The 18,958-nt window shown below is 50.6% G+C and overlaps 2 protein-coding genes across 2 annotated transcripts; one reads left to right on the forward strand and one right to left on the reverse strand.

Moving 5' to 3' along the window:
* The first annotated feature begins 2,579 nt into the window (after window positions 1-2,579).
* On the forward strand, window positions 2,580-5,836 carry LOC131209722 (lysosomal alpha-glucosidase-like). The gene is made up of 4 exons (XM_058202851.1): window positions 2,580-2,707; window positions 2,779-3,510; window positions 3,580-4,142; window positions 4,255-5,836. Exons 1-4 carry the CDS (start codon window positions 2,599-2,601, stop codon window positions 5,596-5,598), a joined length of 2,748 nt encoding a protein of 915 aa, XP_058058834.1. The 5' UTR covers window positions 2,580-2,598; the 3' UTR covers window positions 5,599-5,836.
* A 7,813-nt stretch (window positions 5,837-13,649) lies between these two features.
* LOC131209456 (rab3 GTPase-activating protein non-catalytic subunit) lies at window positions 13,650-18,619 on the reverse strand. The gene is made up of 5 exons (XM_058202533.1): window positions 18,544-18,619; window positions 17,682-18,465; window positions 14,623-17,614; window positions 14,360-14,557; window positions 13,650-14,177 (listed from the first exon to the last, which is right to left on the reverse strand). Exons 1-5 carry the CDS (start codon window positions 18,617-18,619, stop codon window positions 13,944-13,946), a joined length of 4,284 nt encoding a protein of 1,427 aa, XP_058058516.1. The 3' UTR covers window positions 13,650-13,943.
* Between the last annotated feature and the right edge of the window lie 339 nt (window positions 18,620-18,958).

Genomic DNA, 18,958 nt, shown 5'->3' on the forward strand with positions numbered 1-18,958 from the left:
ATCCGATCGCACGCAGGAATGGGTCAACTGATCTGAAGCGAGATCGGCGGGGAGGAATGAGGAACGGGGGTCTGTCGCGGAGGCGGCGGGATGGAGCATAGAATTGGAGTGACGAAAGTAGAGAGGGGGCATCGGTATTATGGAGCAGGAGGTTGGCGATGAAGAGGGATTGGGCAGCGGAGTGGCGGGACGCTATTGAAGGAAGCCCCAAAAGAGGAACCCAGGAGCCTACGAATAGCAAGCCTGGTAAACCGCCGTTGCACCTTCTCTAACCTATCCATAGAGGAAGGCGACGCGGGGGACCAGACAACACAAGCGTATTCGAGGACAGGACGGACCCAGCAGCAGAAAAGCGCCCTCAGGCACCACGGGTCGCGTATGTCAGGAGACATACGACCAATGAGGCCGAGGGTCTTGTTGGCTTTAGCCACAGTGGCCTCGATCTGTGGCGTAAAAGATAGCGTGCTATCGAGGCACACGCCGAGGTCCATCACCTTGGATACTCGAGGAAGGGGAGTGTTGAGCAGGGAATAATCCCAGGATAGCGGGGAGCTGAGGCGCGAGAAGGAGATGACGCAGCACTTGTTGGGGACAAGCGGAGGCCGTTGGACGAACACCACGCTGCGAATTCATCAATAGCTTTTTGGAGGGAACGGGCGTCGTCAAGGTTGGAAACAGGGAGGAAGAACTTGACGTCGTCGGGAGGAAGTACGGCGGAACAGTCGTTCATGGACAATGAAAAGAGGAGGGCACTCAGGAACTTGAAGAACCCCGGAGGGGATAGAGAACGAGGGAGAGGTGGAAGATAAGGTTTTTACACAGACGGATCGTCCGGTAGTGAATGATTAGAACCAGGAGAGGAGAGGATCACGCAAACCCATCTGCCGTAGCTTAGCGACCAACAAACTATGTGAGATGCAGTCGAACGCGGCACTAAAGTCCGTGTAGACCACATCCACCTGTGAGCCGGAGGCAGTAGCAGGGTAGATGCGTTGCATGAGGGACATGAGGTTAGGCATAAAGACCGATCAGACCGCTTAGGCATAAAGCCATGTTGGTCTACAGCGATGGAAGAGGAAACGAGAGATAGAAGGTAGGAGTGAACGACTGATTCAAGGATTTTAGACGTGGCACAGAGGAGGGAAATACCTCGGTAATTTGAGGCGGTTTGGCGACAACCTTTGTTGTGGATCGGGACGAGCCACACAGACCTCCAGCCCCGCGGATGAGAAGAGAGATCTACAGAAGAGCTGAACCAGGACTGGGGCGAGGGAATGCATACAACTGTTAAGCACAGAGGAAGGCCTGGGGCTTCAGATTAGGAAGGGATTAGGAGGAAGGGAGGCTTCAGATTAGCGAGGGCTGCCAGGACGTCGAACACTAGGTGAGGAAGGGATGTCCGCGGTGAGCCATGTCTGGGTGAGAATTGATGTCGGACCCGCCCGAAGGAACTGCCAAGCGTCAATCCGTCAATTTCAATGTGTTACCGTTCTCTACGACGCGACGTGTTTAGGAGGAGTGAGGGAGGAGAGCCTATGTATCCTTCAAGAGGTAAGTTGAGTAAGTAAGTAGTAAGTAGATGCAGTCAGTGGGTTCACGAATATATCGATGGCACGCGCTTGCTCAGAATGGTAGGAGGAGCAAAGGAGGAAACCACGACAACCTTGAATGAGTAGCCTTGCTAAGTCGTGAGCGCGATATTTTGCGAGCGTACCCATGGGGGCACGAGTGGGACAAACTTGTCCAGCCTCCCCTTCGAAGGTAATGAGCAGGTGATCCGAAGGGGGCTCAAGGCATTGGTAGGGGGGGTTTTAGTGGGTAGGTCCGGACTCCTCAGAGACCGGAAATCCCACACTACCGGCTAGGAGGTCTCGCCCTCCTAACGGTGCCTATGAAGGTTTCCCGCCCCACATCGAAAAAAAAAAAAATGAAACATACGTTTTAATATGGTTTATTTAATATTTAATTAATAGTTTAATTCTTCCAGCGCGGGAGTTTCTTCCAGTCTAGCACACTAAGTTCAAACCGTTCGATCAGCTCGAGCTCGAACGGTACAAGGAGGGCAAGTGGAGTATCGTGGACCACCCGGTGCTGCACATCTACGTGACCGAATGTAGCGACGTCGAGGCGTACCGCGCATCGGTGAAAGAGGAAATAGATCAGTGGCTGAAGGTGCTGAACAACTATTGGGTGACGGATTGGATGATTCTGCTGGTGGAAACGTTGGATGTGAAGAAATCGAAGACCAGACAGCATGGTGACTGAAAATTTAAACAAAAATATTCGCTTAGTTCTAAAGGGAGCTAAAGTAATTAATGAAGCGCATTGGAAAGAAACGCAAACCATTCCTTTCTTCACCAAAACAACTCGGTCTGGATACCACCACTGTGGGATCGGCTAGACGGGACGGCGTTATCTTGCCTGCGCTCTGGCTGATAACATATCTCCGTGCGCTGGCAACGATGGCAATTAATGTGCAATCACAGTTTCTACTGACAGTTTATTGTTTGTTCCTTTGCCGTGCTCATCGGTGATTGATAGACTAAGATTAAGATTTAATCAACCCCGGGGCCAGATATTGATTTCCGCGGTTAGAAAATGGTTCTTCGTCAGGAGGACGATAATGTGCCGAAAGCGCCGTTCGGTGGGAATTCCACGCGGACGATGATACACTACGACGCAGGCGTTATACCGGAGTTTGATAAAAGTGAGCTCATCGTTTTGCTACGCAGCGCAGTTCCCAGGATAATTCTTACGGTACTTTCCCTTCGTGTTCAGGACCTGCTTTCATCCACGTGCTACTGCTGAACAAAACAATACGCCTGTTCGTGGTCCTTGCCGTGGCCAGCGTTATCGTGCCCGTGTTTGCGTATCTGTTTTTCTTCTCCAAGGAAATCGGTCATGGCGGCCAGCGGGACATCATCGGCACCTGTGGCCATCCGTCGTTGTATCACGTGCCATGCGGATCGACTAACCTCAGCCTATCCGAATGTCACCGGTTGGGCTGTTGCTACACTACAATCGCCACCTGCTACCATTCGTTGCCCTCCGAACACCAGCTCATCATCGGTAGTGATTGGGTCGTGGGTGCTCCTGCGATTCTTACACCCCTGCGAAGCGCCACGCCGTATAAAGAGCCAGCTCTCCAGGAGGTTCGCTTCGATGTGTTCGTGCCTGTCGACGGATCAGGACGGTTCCAGTTTTTGCTATCGAAAACGAATGCTACTGTCGCGAGGGACACCTCCGTGAAGGTACTGGAAACCGCTGATCTGCAGGTGCAGATCTACAATCCCACCTTCTTCCTCGAAGTGAAACGTAAAGTGGATCAAGAGGTGATCTTCTCAACGGCCCGCGGTCCACTGATCGTGACCGAGAACTTCATCGAGTGGGCACTGCACCTCGGGGCGGACATTCTGTTCGGGCTCGGTCGAGCATACCTGGAACCGGGCACCAAATACCTGCTGCTCAACAACCACAATTCCTCCGCCGTTCCGATCGTGATGGGTTACAGTAGGTTCAGGGGGCCACACTGGCGCACACCAGACAGGGAAGCATTCACCGATTATTTATTGATTTCAGACGCGAAGCTTAAGCTGTTCAATGGCGTCATCTTCAACACGCCCGGTTTGGCCGAGGTGGAGATCCTGGGGTCGCGACTCATTATCGTACGTGCGCAGTTGGCTGAAAGCTTCGATGTGCAGTTCCTGACTGGCCCCACTGCGGCCGCTCTCCTGCGACAATCGAAAGCGATCCTTCGGAACCAGTATACACCACCCTACTGGGCATACGGTGTGCACGTGTGCGATCGGTCACCACAACGCAACCTCACGGTGGTCCGCCACGATCTCGAGCAGCTGCTCAATCAAACGATCATGTTCGATTCGCACTGTCTCCACAACGATCAGTTCTGGATCTCGGACAACATGGCGCTCGACAAGGACGTCGAGTCTCTCAGACAGTTGCTGAGGGACGCGGAGAAAAAGTTTGTCCCATCGCTAGTCCTGGCCGTACGCTACGGTGGCAATCCGACTTTTATTGACGCCCGCGAACACGGCATCCTGCTTCGGGCACGATCGACGCTACTACCCTACCAGGGCCGGCTCCGCAATCGTACCGTGGTGTACATCGATTGGCGTACTTCTGTAAATATTAATATTAATATTAATAATAATATTAATATATTATTAATATTAAAATTAATATTCGAACAATATTAATATTTAATTGTAATTTTGTGATTGGCGTACTTCGCAGGCTACCAATCTTTCGACTTGGTTCGAGTCGCAGTGGCAAAAGATCGCCAATCTGGCCGCCGATGGATACACACTCGAGGAGGTGAACCCGCGCGATGACCGAAACAACACCCTGCCCGGACCTGGTCAACTGGTTTATCACCCGGAGCAGCTGAACGGCAGCCTGCTGGAGTTTGTCCCGTGGAGTACGGTGCTGTCGGATAGTGTGCAATTGGTCCTCTCGCAGCACAACCGGCTCGGAGTTGGCGCGCTGGAGGCCGTACAAGGGTTGGCCGCATCGAATGCACTGCTCATAGCGGAAGCCCACGATGTTTACAGTAGGGCGGCGCTACTGCCCTCCAACGTATCCACCAGTTGGATAGCACTGCGCAGTGAAGTCGATCGTATCATTGGCCTCTCGGTGGTGGGCATCAGCTTCACGGGAACACCGGTTTGTGGCAACGGCCCGCTGGAACGGCCAAACGTTGCCGAAGAGCTCTGCATCCGGTGGTACCAGTTCGGATCACTACTGCCCCTGTTCCGTGTGTCTGCCGATCGAACACCGGACCGGTTCAGTCGCTACGCTCAACGCCTGATGCATGCGGCCCTCCGGAGACGGTTCGCGCTTCTCGAGATGTTCCACACTCTGATCCTGGAGGACACGGCATACCTACGGCCCATGTTCTACCACTACGAAGAGTCCGCCAACTTCACGCTCGAACTGTGGGAACAGTTTATGATCGGCGACGCACTGCTGGTAGCCCCCGTACTGCTCCCACAGATGACTCAGATTGCCATCTACTTTCCCGACACGTTCTACGAGCTCTGGAGTGGCCAGGAAATGCCAGCCAACGATGTCCTGCAGTACTCGGTGGTCGATTCCGATCTGCCGATGTTCTTGCGACCCGGTTTTATCCTTCCCGTGCGTGACGTCGTAGAAGAGCACACCAGTGTGGATGGTGGCCGAGTCTCCGTGCCTGTCTCCGTGGAACGATCACGCCTCAAACCGATCACCCTGATCGGAGCCTTCACGTGTAACGTCCGACGCTGGAAGTGTTCCTCGGTGGGCCGCGTACTTTTTCTACCCGGCTTTCAGCTTGATTTCGGTGTAGATCTGGACGAGCAGATTGTGGTCAGTGTCCGAGCACACGTTACCGCTCCGGAAACTGCTCGCCAGGAAGCGTGCTCCAGTTCGGCAACGCTCAATGCCACCATCACCAGCCTTCGTCTGTACGGTCACCCGAACTACAGCCAGCCCCTGGAGTACGCCGTCGGGTACGACTTTTGTCAGGAGAGTACCAAGCGGGTGGAGCTCCCGAATGCACACCGCAAAGGACCGGTAGATTTTTATGGAAATTTCTCTTGAAGAACGCCCAGCTGGCACGGCGGGGACATCGCATTGCGGCCGAAGAAACAATCGACGGCAACACATGGTGTACCCCCCGCGGGCTGTGCGGTGATTTCTATGGTAATTGGACATCTTAATATGCATCCCCAGCGACGGAGAGAGAGAGAGAGAGAGAGAGTCGTCCTTTTGTCGGCTGTCCTGGGTAATCGAGAAAATTCCCCCTCAAATCATTAGATGGTCCCAGCGACCCAGCGTTGCCGCATTGTGTTTTCGAAATGAGAAAACGAAATAAAGAAAATCATTTTGCTTTCGCTATTTGGCGGATTTTCTTTTGTCAGTTTCAAAAACTTGTTTGGGTTGCGGTGATGAGGCACAGAAGACAGCTAATGAAAATTTCTGGCCACTTGGGCCGCAAGCTGGAGCAGTATTATTCAATGTTTGCTTAGGGAAGATTAACGGAATGAACCCGCCGTTTTGCCGTCAATAGAAATTTATGATAACAATTACATTATATCTTTCCCTGCTCAGAAGGAGCGGCCCATCAGCGTCGGCCAATGACTTGTGTTGATCCGGCTATAAAAAGAAAAAGGATCATTGCACCGCAAATTATTTATATATTGATGCATGAAAAATGTCACGCCGCAGTGTCCGCATAATATCCTGACGGTCCTTGCGTGTGACCATAGTGTTTCCAGCGCACGCGAGGACGATGGCAATTTCGTTTCTCATTAAATGGCCGCCGAAATGAAATTAAGCCGCTGCCCTCACTGCTTCGGTGGCCGTCCTTTAACGCGGCCCCAGGAGTATGGCCAGAGTGGCCGTTTCGGTCGGATGGCTAATTTATGCGAAACCATTAACCCTTTTACGGTTCATCAAAAGAAGGTTCTACCGCGGCCGGGAAGGCAAACTCCAGATCGCGGAATAGATCGACGTGGCCACTGTGAGAATGTGGCCACTTGGCGGCTCTGGAGGCTCAACGTTTTGGCGGGACACACCTTCCCGGCGCTATTCCTGGGAAGTGGGTGCGCATAAGTGGAACTCATCCGAGCCGATGATTCACTCGCTTCGGCGATGTGCCTTCCGAGGGCGCAGACTCACCACACCGTCACCCCAGGTGGGGGTATCCGAAAGGGGAAACGGCGGACCGTGCAACAAGTGGTTCTCCGACGACGACCTGACGCCGGCGGGAAACACGAGTCGGGCAACGGGCAGGATGAAAAATTGTGGCCGGCGTCTGATGGCAAGTTCAAGTTCGCATCCCGTTAGGCGACCCTAGGCCTCGCTTCTCGACAGTATCGACTTTAATGAACAAAATGTCCCACGCGTACGTGCGCGACGAAGCGAACCACGAACTTTGGACAGGAAGGTTGGTCCGTTTTTCCGGTTCATGGTTATGGGACGAAAAAGCGAATGAGTGGGTTTTAATGGACACCAACACCGCGGGAACTGATTTTGTGGTCAATATGCACATTCGAAAGGGAGGCTTTGCGGGTGCAAACAATTACCTGTGTCCGGTTGGAAACTCAACGCGCAAACGGAAAGGACACAAAATGGAAGGCCAATAAGTTTTACCGGCAAAGGCGGTACGGTTGGCGGTACGTTATTTTTAAGAATTTTAAGAATTGTTCAGCAATCTGTTCGTTCGAGTATTTCGAGAGTTTGCCGAGATTGTGAGGGGTACCGTTAACAAAACACAGAGTCTCACATTTTTATCATTTCTTAAATTCTTTTCCGTGGCCGCATAAGGATAAATGGTTTCCCGCGAAACATGAGCCGGCATAAGCTTGGTAAATCGTTATACCACCACCACGTGTGTTTTTCGTTTCGGGCTTAGGGATTTTACGGTGTACGGAACTGTCGACAAATCTTTCATCCTCGAGTTTTCGCCCTTTGATGCTCTGTCCCTCTGGACCCAGATCTTCATAGTCCGCCGTGTCAGTGATCCGCGTAAACTCGCAACCGACGCTTTCTCGCGTGGGTTCGTTGCCGGTGTGCGGAAAATTTTCAAGCGCGATATTGAGATTTGGAGTGATGTTTAGGTGGGATTCGGGGTACGGCAGTTATGTGTCCCATTTTTCGTTGGGCCGCAAAAGCTAATCCTTTTATTACCGATCGAGCGCAGCTTTTGAAAGCCGGCGTCGCACATAAAAGCTACGAAATGGAGTTGGCGTGGAATATTGGAAGCTAGAACCGAGCGAGTCAATTTAGTACCCACAGTCGCGTTGTGATGACGAATCGCTCAATGATGGCCAATCCGCAGGTTTGAGAGTCCTTTTTTGGTACGTGTTTTTGTAACAGCGTTTCATTGGACACCTAACGCTTCGTTATATTTGCTGCGATTTTCATAAACTGCGTTCCTACATAAACGGACACGCCCTTGTTTCGGTGCCCTTTTCTAGCAAAGTCCATGATGGCACAAGACGTGGTCGGATCCGTCGGATTTTTTCTACACCTACCTTCATTTTGATCTAGTTGGCTTGTTGCTTTTGAAACCAAGCAAAAGTGACAGGAGATGGCAAAAGTCAGCAATGTTTTATGGCATAACTTTAGGCGGTTAGGAAACCGTCACTGTATATTTCACGCCAGATTGCGCTTTCTAATGGGGCAAGCAAAGAGATTTTTTTAAAAGTTTTTAAGGCTAAAGTTAAAGGTGAACTTGAATCGTCAACCGTGGAATCCCGAAGTCCGATCGTGCGGAGTGTTTCGCTGCCAAAGGTAACGATACGACCTACGGTTCCATTTCGAGTGTTCCTGGTACTGTTTCGGATCAAGGATGTCCCCCAAGCGAACAGTCCTGTGTCCTGTGTCCAACGCCAACCTATCGTCCTGACACACGCGGCGGTCCGTGTGTCGTTGAGAATTGATGATCCGTGCAATCGTTCACGAGAGTGGAAGTAACGAAAGAATGGGCTCAGCTTATTTTTAGCACCCCGGAACGGAACTGGTGTCGTTCTTCGAACCCTTAACTAAATATAACCACCATTCGTGATGATGATTTTTTTAGATTGCCAAAACGTTTTCAAACTTTCTAAATGTTAATTTAAAACATAAAAACAGTTCTGCCTGTTTTAAGGCCATTTCCTCGGCCCATATCTTTGGGTGGACGATTTCTAAAAAAATTAAACCGTTCCGTCCAATTCGCAACCCGTCGCCGGATGCTTTCAACTCCCTCTTTCTCTCTTTCTCTCTCTCTCACTGCCCACAGGAAATTAAAAACTCCAAAACGCTTTCCGGTTGTTGGTTGGAAAATATTTAAGCATTCGGGTCACGACCGGAGCCATCGCCCGGAGAGGAGCACATTATTTTGGCCACACAATTAACCTTTCCCGTTCCACTACACTGTGTAGATAAAACATTTTTTAATTAGTGTGACAATGAAAGCCCTCAATCCCATGAAATGGGCACGACTTTTACTACAGTTTGACCAGTTTGGTTACAGGGTCTAAAGGTGTCAAACCTTGACCAGGTTCACACTGTTGCTGCTGCCCAGGAAACAAGGAATGTAATTAATTGCGAGCCGGGAGTGAACGTTTGGTGGCCCGGTTTGAATGGCCGAAAATGCCATTTTTACCGACGAAAGTCGGTGAATAACTGACCCGCCTGTGTGGCTCTCCTGGCCCCCGTGGGAGTTAACGCCCCGTGGGACAAGCAATCACCACAACATCAGCCGGAATTTATGGCATGGACATGTTGATGTGGGATGCCGGAGAGCATAATATGCACTTAGAATGTGAGTTCTGCGTGTAGGATGATGCCGTGGAAACGAGTCACGGTAGCTAGAGAGCGGACATATGACAGGGGTAGAGTGGGTCAGCGGAATAGGGTTGGAATGTGTTTCGGAGTGGCGAATTTAACTTGCAAAACATTACTCCGGCGCCCGTGATAAGAATTCGCATCTCGTAACCGAATGGCACCGGCCGCGCGGTTCGCATTTAATTTAAAATACAATACTCAGTATATTTCGTTTCGTTGAAAAATGTTCTTACATACACATACACAGAAGTACTCAGGGGAATAATTAGGAAACCCATTTTCACGGCACACGGCTGTGGTCCTGGCTCGCTGTGACCTACATTCCAACCGACAGGACCAACAGGCTCGTATTTTTGCCCGTTTCGGGAGTAAATATCTAGAGCATAGAGCGTCGCTTCGGGCGGGATGGAATATGTCCAAACAGGAGCGTGCCTGCCACGCCAAGCCAATGCCGATGCTGCGCTGTCTCACGATATTAACATCTCGCCGGCATAATGTTCATTATTATGTTCGGGCACGCATCCGGCGCGGCTGAGGCATGTGCCGAGGCTCGCAGCGTTACGATGGTGGTTTTTCGCGTTGGGTTCGACGTTGCTGAAAGTCCGGGCTTCCACGGGCCCAGCGCGTCTGGCCTTGGGGAATCGAAGCACGAGCCGAAGCACCGTCCCATCATTTATCAGGGTCGGCCAGGCCACACACTAACAGCGGCGTCAAACATGGATTTGCCGGGATTAAACTTTTAAGCTACCAGCATCAAGGGTAAGAGAACAGGCCAGCTCGAGGCGAACTTTTCAATGGGTGATCGAAAGGCCTTCAATGGTTGGGGCCTCGAATCGATTCTATCGCCAAAATAGGAGCCTATAACGAAGGAACTACCTGCAGTTAATTAGTTTAAGCTTCTCTCTTTTTCCATACTTTGACCGCAATTTCCAATACCACGAAGGATCCGGGCACCATTGGACAACACAGCGGCACATCTCCTTTCGATGAAATGTGGACCGCTTTTTGAATGAAGTTATTTCCACGAGCGTTGAAAGCGAGATCCTGATGAATCTTTACGGGCAATCTGTCAGCCATCAGCCATCGGAAGATTCCGGAAGCTGATCACACACACCCTCCGGTTAATGCAAATCAGCCATCTGCCTGTGTTTCCCTAGTCTCGAGCGGAATCCGGCGGAACCGACGTTGGAGTGTACCGTTGATGTACAATGGGCTGCAGGCATGAATATTTCATGAAGAAGTGCAAGTGAACATGCTTCATACACTTTTGGCAGGCAGTCAGTCAGGCAACGGCCGCGATGAACCAGGTCCATTGGAATGTTTTTCTTTTTCGATGCTTAACCGCTCACTAACGATGTGCTCCGTGGATGAGGGCTCCTTTCATCAGCATACTACGCACGGTACGGGAGCGTACTTAATTTATGCCTCGACCCAGTGAATTACATAAAAAGTAGCGTAAAAGTTTTTTGTTTATGGAAGCGATAGCGTGTGCGCTTTTGAATCCTCGGTTCTAATAATCGTTATCCTTACACGTTATCTATTCTCGAGCAATGTTAGTGTTGCTTTATTCAAAAGATACTTATGCCCAGCCTGGTGCTCGGTGCACGATCGTGATTCTGATTCTGAAGATAAGCCGCGTACAACAGAATTTCCCAACAAGCAGCAAAATCGGAACCACGTGTTATCTCCCGGGTTATTCAACTAACGTAGGGGTAATTGGTAAGATCGCATGTTCACATGATGTTTGAAGGTCACATGTTCGTTAACCCCTTAAAAAGGATGTCCCGCAGTCTCGTGATCACTGAATGGAGACATGAACTAACCTCAACGGGCACTGCATTATTAACGAAAGTTAGCCCGAGGGCCATTCAAATCTTTTTCGCTGCGATTCGTTGAACCGAACCGCTGAACGTTATGCCGGCTGATGGCCATGTTCTGTGTGGGATCGATTGAATTGATTGTGGGTTGATTAAATAGAACGGTTCAATCTTTGCTCTTACACTGCTTTCTGGCCCCACTATTTACCCAGATGAAAACCGCGGTTTAAAAAAACCCCAAGTTGTGTCCAGCTGAATACGGAACAGTTCTTCGTAATTAACTTGATTTAACTAACCATTTTTACTAACCAACATTGCTGGTGGCCAATTCATTATATCGCCCGGACGCTTCCATCTGGAAGGAGAGAGAGAGAGAAACGAATCGAATTAAATGTGTCCTCAATGTGCGGTTTTCAGTCATTCAGCACCGGCTGTGCCAACCGTGTGCGGTTACGATAGCGTCAAAAGGACATGGGGTCTGCGGTGCCGCACACCTTAGCAGCTCAATTTAACGCCTAATTAGTTCAGCCTCATATTCACCCCCCGATTAGGTAGAAAGGGGGAAAGTGGGCATGGGTGGTTGTACCAACTTTCCTTGTGGCTTTTGAGGTCGACGTGACGTTGTTTGCTCAACACAGTTTACGTTCTCATTGTGATTGTGGTTACACGACTAAACCGAGTTTATGGCACGCGAAAGGGGACCCACGGAACATTAACATTTCGGTTTGGTAAAGCAATTCTTGTTTTACGACAAATTTGTGACACGGTTCTCAAACGTACATTTTATGCTCCGCGTTTGAATTGCGCCTTAAGCAATGAGGAGTACACAGTTTGATGCTTCGTCGGAGCGATTCGTTCTTCCTTTAACGATCTGTCTCTTGTGTTCTATTGAATTCAACGGGGTCATGTTTTGGGCAGAAGACTCTCATCGGCAGCCAATGCTTGAGAAGTTTAGGTTACTGAACTGTAAAGCGCAATGGTGACAGTGAATGATTACATTACAAGCAAGGAATTGCAAACAATAAAGGACCTTCCCACACGGCTGAGTGTAGACACTTACCAAGTCCGCTCGAATCGGAACGGCTACCTACGCTACCCGTGACGGTCGTGCATATCGAAGCCTTTCTGCACAACGGCTCCAAGCACCTCCGGTTGCGTTGCAACTCGCAGCATGCCAGTAGCTTTTGACCCTTGTTAAGGGTTGACGGCATTTATTTTTGTACATGTCAACCTTTCCACCAGTAACAACGGGCTTTGTGTAAGCGAATGTTGTAGAAAAATCTTAAGAATCACGGTGCTATTTGTGGGCCGTGGCGTAGCAAAGTTCCGTATAAACATGCTGAATGCTAGAACTGGTGCCGCTGCTTTATTTTAGTCCTCACGCACGTGCCATGGGTTGTTTGTATGACGGCAACATTAGAATCCCCGCCGAACCAACGGGAGCGGTTTAACCTTCATGGACTTCTCCAGGTCGGTGGGGCAAATTCGATTTCAATGACGGTAGCGCTCCTGATTATGACTTTGAGTAAGTGGGGCTGTTTGCGAGGAATATGCTGCGCGGCGGGTGAATCGATTAATCTATGCATACGTCAGTCGGAATTATTTCTTACCTATTAGGCGCACAATTTATGCATATAATCTTGTTATCGTCAGCGGAAAGCGGATGATATTCTTTAGACACGTGATGATGTGCACCAACCGAGGTGATGGCATGATAATCAATGTTAGACAGTATTTGATTAGGAGGCCAGGGCCACGTTAGCGCCTCCCAGAGCTCTGGAAGACCTCGCTAAAGGTAAAAGGAAAAAACACTTGAGCAGAATGGGAAAAACATCTCTTGTTTTTGGCGTGCCTTCCCTGGGGGTGGAATATTAAATGCTCATTGTTTGAGTTTGAGCCGCGTTGTCATCGCGACCAGTCAAAGGTCACGGTCGAAGCAACGAGTCTCGTCGCGCTTCGGGCTAAACTTTTAGATTCAACCACCGGACGCAGGATTTTGGGGTTTTAACGGACGCGAACATTAAACACAGCTCGGTTTTAATTTCCAGGCAAAATGGAAGCTTAGGCGCCCGGCACGGGGCGGGCACGTGAAATGCTGCCAAAGTAAAGGTGTAAATATTTGACGCACCTAATTGAAACGAGAGATCCAAAAGCAGCGGATACGTTGATAACGTTTTCACTGAACATACAAAACGTGTCCGTATCCACCAGTTGAGCCATGGTCTGGATAACGGAAGGCTACCTGGAAATTCTCTTTAAACGCACCATTAAAAGGATCGAGCCGCGGCTCAGCGGTGTCAAATTCGTGGAACGCTAAACGAAAAGCTTAACAAGGCCTGCTTAGTTTATTAATAACATTTTGCTAAAACGTGTGCTTGGTAGTCTGTCAAACGACCCAGTGTGACATTGAAAAGCTCGAACAAGGAACAAAACAACGTCCCGTTCTTAATGCGGGTAACCCGAGCTGACAACGGAAGGGACACACTTGACCGAAAACTGTGTCTCGGCTCGAATGTTGAGATACCGGGTTGAGGCAAAAGTTCATCGCAGCGAAAGCCAAAATTATTATCATTTCGGTAGTTGGGTATATTTGAATAAAATGAAACATTCGTGAGATGTTAGTTAATTTTAATTCTTCTTTGGGATAAACGAATGGTTTTTTTTCTGCTGTATAACATAATCAGTACAAAGAAGACCGTACGAACATGTGCCTCAACTCACTATATTAGATGTTTGTGTGTAAATATTTACAATCACGTTTGGATGCCACGTCACGCCGGTTGCTGCACCGTCCTAGACGGGTCGATGGTCCTTGATGGTGGCACATGCATCAAATATTAGTCCCGCAACGCGCAGTTCCTTCGAGGTTCCCTTCGCGTTGACCGCCAACGTCGAAAGACAGTTGAAAGCTTTCTCCGCCAGTTTGGTTACCTTCTCGATGAACAACTCTCCGCCGGCGGCCGTCTTCAGCGTTTCCTCGTCCATCTCGGCAAACCGTAACGGTGGCCCGTAGCGGTCGTTGCTGACCTAAGAGTTGGAAAAGGGGTTTCATTGGCATGCACCGAGCAGACAGACAGGGTGAGAGCGAGAGTGATGAATGGAAAAGGATTGATGGTGGCCATTTAAGGATCACCCGTGAACGATTGTGCCATTGATTGATTGCTCTCCTCCGGTGAACTGTTTAGATAGTAAACCCCACCGACACTTACGAGCGTATCGAGGTAGTCAGTAAGCAGGGGCCCAACGGCCGCAATCTGTCCCCAGACTGTTGGGTTTGCTTTCGTGTAAAGGGCCAACCGGCGCCCAGCGATTGTAAGCAACAGATTGGCGAACGTTTGGTCCGGAATGACGTTCGATAGCAGCTCTTGAGCGTACGAGTCCCAACCATGGGCGTAAAGTTCGATGATCTACAATAAATCAGACGAATTAATTCCTTCTGGCTGCGATCCGATGTTACCCATTTTTGCGGTACCTGATGTTTGCGAATGTCACCCAGCTCTAGCTCCCACATGCCAGCCAGTCGCTCGACGGTCTCCATCCAGTCGTTGTGGTCCGTATAGTAGACTGTTTCCATTTCTTCGTGTATCAAGTCCATCGTGGCGGTCACCGTTCGGCACAGGAACTCTAGTCGTGCTTTGCGCAGCAATTGGTCCGCCTTGGGCAGTGCGTTCGCTGCATTAGGCTGTCGATTGATTTCGGTAAAGAACGCCTGATTGGCCATCCCATCGAACAGCTGTTGAATCGGTTTGTTGGCGTACCGTACGTTGAACGAGGTCAGCACCAGGAGCACCGTGGTTAGCTCCTGGTGTAACCGGAGCAGAGCCATATTGGCCGAGTTTTGTTGCACCGCGAGCGCCGTCAGTGGGACGGGACCCTCCTGCAGTATTTCCTCGAACCGCAGCTCGAGCTTATCGTGATCAATGCTTCCGGCGAACTGATCAAAAAACTCCAAACAACATTCGAGAAACTGTGGCACAAGTGAATCGCTGATTCCGATGTCCTGCAGGCAGAGTTTCTCTTTCGGTAAACGGCCCACCTTGTTGACCAGCTTTTTGGTGGCCTCGAGCGGAATTTTTAGGTGTGCGTTCCAGATCATACAGCACAGTCCGTGCTTGATCGAGTACTGTAACCGAGGAATGGCTTTCAGACTGGCAAGGCCAGCTTTCAAGCTAGCGATGTTGGCCATGCCTCTGCTCCACGAACCAATGTACTCCCAGGTGAGCTGGGCTAGCAGCTGACCCGAATCGAGACTGAAGGGGAAGTGTAGGCGCAGAATGTTCAAATTGTACAGCACTGGATCGAGCTCTTCCTGCTCGTCAGCTGTGTCACTGTTCGGACCATATTCGGACGCTTGCAGAAGGTTCGCCTTTATCAACGCCAATTGTCGATTACGTTCGCGGCGCTCCACTTTCTCCGGTTCCTTCGTCTCATTCGGTACCGGTTTTGGGTCGCTTTCCGTTGCCTCCGGGGAAACCTCGATTACCAGTGCATCCGGTTCGATACCGGTAGACGCAACCCATTTCGCCGTCAGCTCGGATACAATTCCTTTCCCACCGACGAGTATCTCCTTCAGGCTAACCGTGGGTTTATGGTACCGCAGTGTGGGCCAACATGGGTTGCGACACTGCACACTTTCGGCCAGAATCATCCCAAGAATCGCCACATCCTCCAGCTTGTCGATCAGCAGTGTCCACTGGCAGGCCTCTTGCGTAACCTCTTCGAATCGCTCGCTGGCCTCCTCCTCGTCGCTGCGTCGTCGATGTTCATGCCGGAGCGCCTCGTTCCTGCACATCAGGGCCGCCAACAAGCCTCGCAAGGCACAGGGCGATTCGAGAAGGTACTCGCGGACCGATTGCCACCAGATGCAGATGGCGTTATTCTCGAAGTTAATCTTATCACGAGCAAGCAAACAAATCTGCCGCAGTACGGTATTGAAGCGATTGAGATCCTCAATCAGCGACGCCGTGTCGCGATACGAAAACGGTAAACGCAACCAGTAGGCCAAGAACATACGAAGAAGATCTTCTGGCATCAACCCACAGGCCTCTGCGGCTGGAACGAAACCTTTTAAGCGTGATTCAGAAGAACTCGTGTTACGGTACAGCTCCTCGAAGATTATCTTCCCCAGTCCGACATAGGCGCTGGGACCGTGTTCTTCTCGTAGCAGGATAAGATCATCGTTTGCCACGTTGAAAGACGCAAGGTACTCCACAAAGCTGGTATTGCGTGCACCTGAACTGGCGCTATCATCGAACTTTACAGCCCTCGTGCCTGGTGCGTTCACGGTGATCCCGGCACCGCAACTTCCTGAAGTTCCCGGCCCCCCTTCGCCATCATTCATCTTGATTAGTGCGATCAGTTGCTCGATCACGGTAAGCTCTTGTTCAGAGAGCTTCACGTTGTTATCCGCCTCTGGCTTTTCGTCCGATCGTTGCTCGTCGTTGCGTTTCTCTTCGTTTTCCACGCAGCCCATCGCTAAAGGCACATCGCCGTGAAGGTACAGGTAGAACATGACCAATCGTTGATAGTTTTCGCACGCGATCCTCAGTGGACTTTTGCATAACTGTATGCACTCGGAACGGGTATCAACATTCTCGGTCTCTTCCGTTTCTGATACCGGACCGTGATGCGAAGCGGTACTCGATCCGCAAAGAGAAGCGTCGGCAAAAATATCGACCGCAGCGGCAAATAATCTCGGCCGAATTCTTCGCTGTTTGGCGAGCATTTCTACGCACTGCAACCGGATTTCGTCCGTCTCGAAGCATCGACACATTTCACTCATCTCGTCACACTCCTCCGCCTCACTACCATCGCCCGCCTTCAAGCAGACCTTCAATCGCTTGAGCAGATGCAAATCTTTGGCCACCTTCGACTTGGAATCACTCAGCGCACAGTGAAACGGTATGACGATCTCCTTAAGACTGTGATCGGACGGATCGAGAAAGGAGCACCCGTGCGCGGTGTACTTAACCTTACTCGTCCCACACGTTACACCCATCTGACTGTACGTACTGTAGATTAGCTGCCCGTTTTTGGCTGCACTGAAAGCGGCCACTTTGGGACCGCCGGAGCGTAGGGCCCACACTTCGAGAACCGATCGCCTGGGAGCGTAAATCACGAGAAATAAGGCTCGCCGGCGATCGATCTTGTTTCGACCCGCCGATCCCGAGGTGTCTTTCGGTAGCTTCTCAGGAACCTCCACAAAACCGCACTGTGCATCCCGGTAACCCTTCCAGATCCGCAGCGCAATCCCTCGCTGGCAGTCCACAAGAATGATACGCCCAAGATTATCGGCAACAGCCGCCAGTTGGTAGTTCGGTGCAAGCCACACCGCAAACGCGTTCCGCTGCAAGTCGCAAAGCCCGAAACGGCATATCAACGGTTCGGACGCAGGAAGCTGTGGTTCGGCGTTGGGTTGCTGATGGGACGACGTTCCACTGCTAGCACCGCCACCGAGCCAGGAGCTAAACATGGAGTACATTAATTTGGCGTTAGTTAAATCGCATCCGAAAGCAGCTCTCCGTTACTTACGGTAAGGCAGATTTGATTTTACTAGCCACGGCCCGGGCAACGTCCGCCAGTACCGGTTGCGTGAAACCCTCCTTGGCGTAATGAAACCCAACGTACGGTTTGCTACCGGCAGCGATGATTAGCGAGTTCTGTGGTGCCGCGTGGCGATACTTGGCGAAAAATCCTCCCTCCAGACTGGCCGTAAGCAGATGGTCAAAGGTGCAACTCTTTTGCGGTCCCACAACAACCGCATCCACGATCGTCATGCCCTTTTCGTAGCTCCACTTGCGACAGGCGATCGTTTCCTGTGCTTCGTTCACTTTCGAGCTGCCAGCGCCGTAGCGGTTTATCTGTTGGCGCAAGCTTCTTAGCAGCGGAAATAACTGCGACCCTTGCAAGATGACCGTGCAGGACGCGTACAGCACGTAGAGTTCCTCGTTGATATGTTTGCCACTTTGCGCTTTTAGCGCCTGGATAGCTTCTTGCTGAAATATTTGCGAATGTATTAGCGTGCCATTTTCTCCGTAAAACTGCAACTGGCCACTGTCGAGCCCGACAATAATATAACTGAAGTCGACCATGGTTTGTGAGCTCTGGCCCTGGCCGACGATCGGAGCACACAGGATGGCCGTTATGTTGCTGGTTGGATCTTCGATAGCCCCCCGCCAGGCCGTCTTGTAGACGTTCAATTGCCGTTGACGGTCCCAGCGCGAAGTCAGCACCACCAGAATCGATCCGTGACCGAGGGCCAGAATGTCCCCGGCTGGCGAGAGCGAGTAGCTAACTGAATTAAGCCAACATTCGTCTAGGGCAGAAGGAACGGAAGAACACAAAACATAATCGTTAAATCAATAGACAACACCGATCAGTGGAATACACAAACCTGAACCAAGTCCGAAATATTCTTGCACTTCGCCCAAATCGTCAACAGACGAAAGCACCTTCACTTCACACGACATTTTGGTGCTTTTCGTTACTAAAGCTTCTACAGAGTCCGCTGGAGGACGGTACCACACGCGTCGTAGATCGAATAGTGCGTGTAATGTTCATTGGCAGTATTTACGGTCCTATGGTCATTCCGGGGCAATACGAAAACAATGCACTCCACTTTTCACGTAGCCACGAAGGACGAATAACAAAACGAAAACAAACGGATGACGGAAGCTGTCAATCGCAATGCCCAATGGAGCTGTCAGGTAACCGTGAGGCGTTGTAACGGACTTTTCGGCAGCGACTGCTTCGATTCAAAAAGGTTTTCCATCAAAAATGCTATGCTATTGTTAATGTATTTTCTATTT

Source organism: Anopheles bellator, chromosome 2, assembly GCF_943735745.2.
Source record: "Anopheles bellator chromosome 2, idAnoBellAS_SP24_06.2, whole genome shotgun sequence".
Lineage (NCBI taxonomy): Eukaryota > Metazoa > Arthropoda > Insecta > Diptera > Culicidae > Anopheles > Anopheles bellator.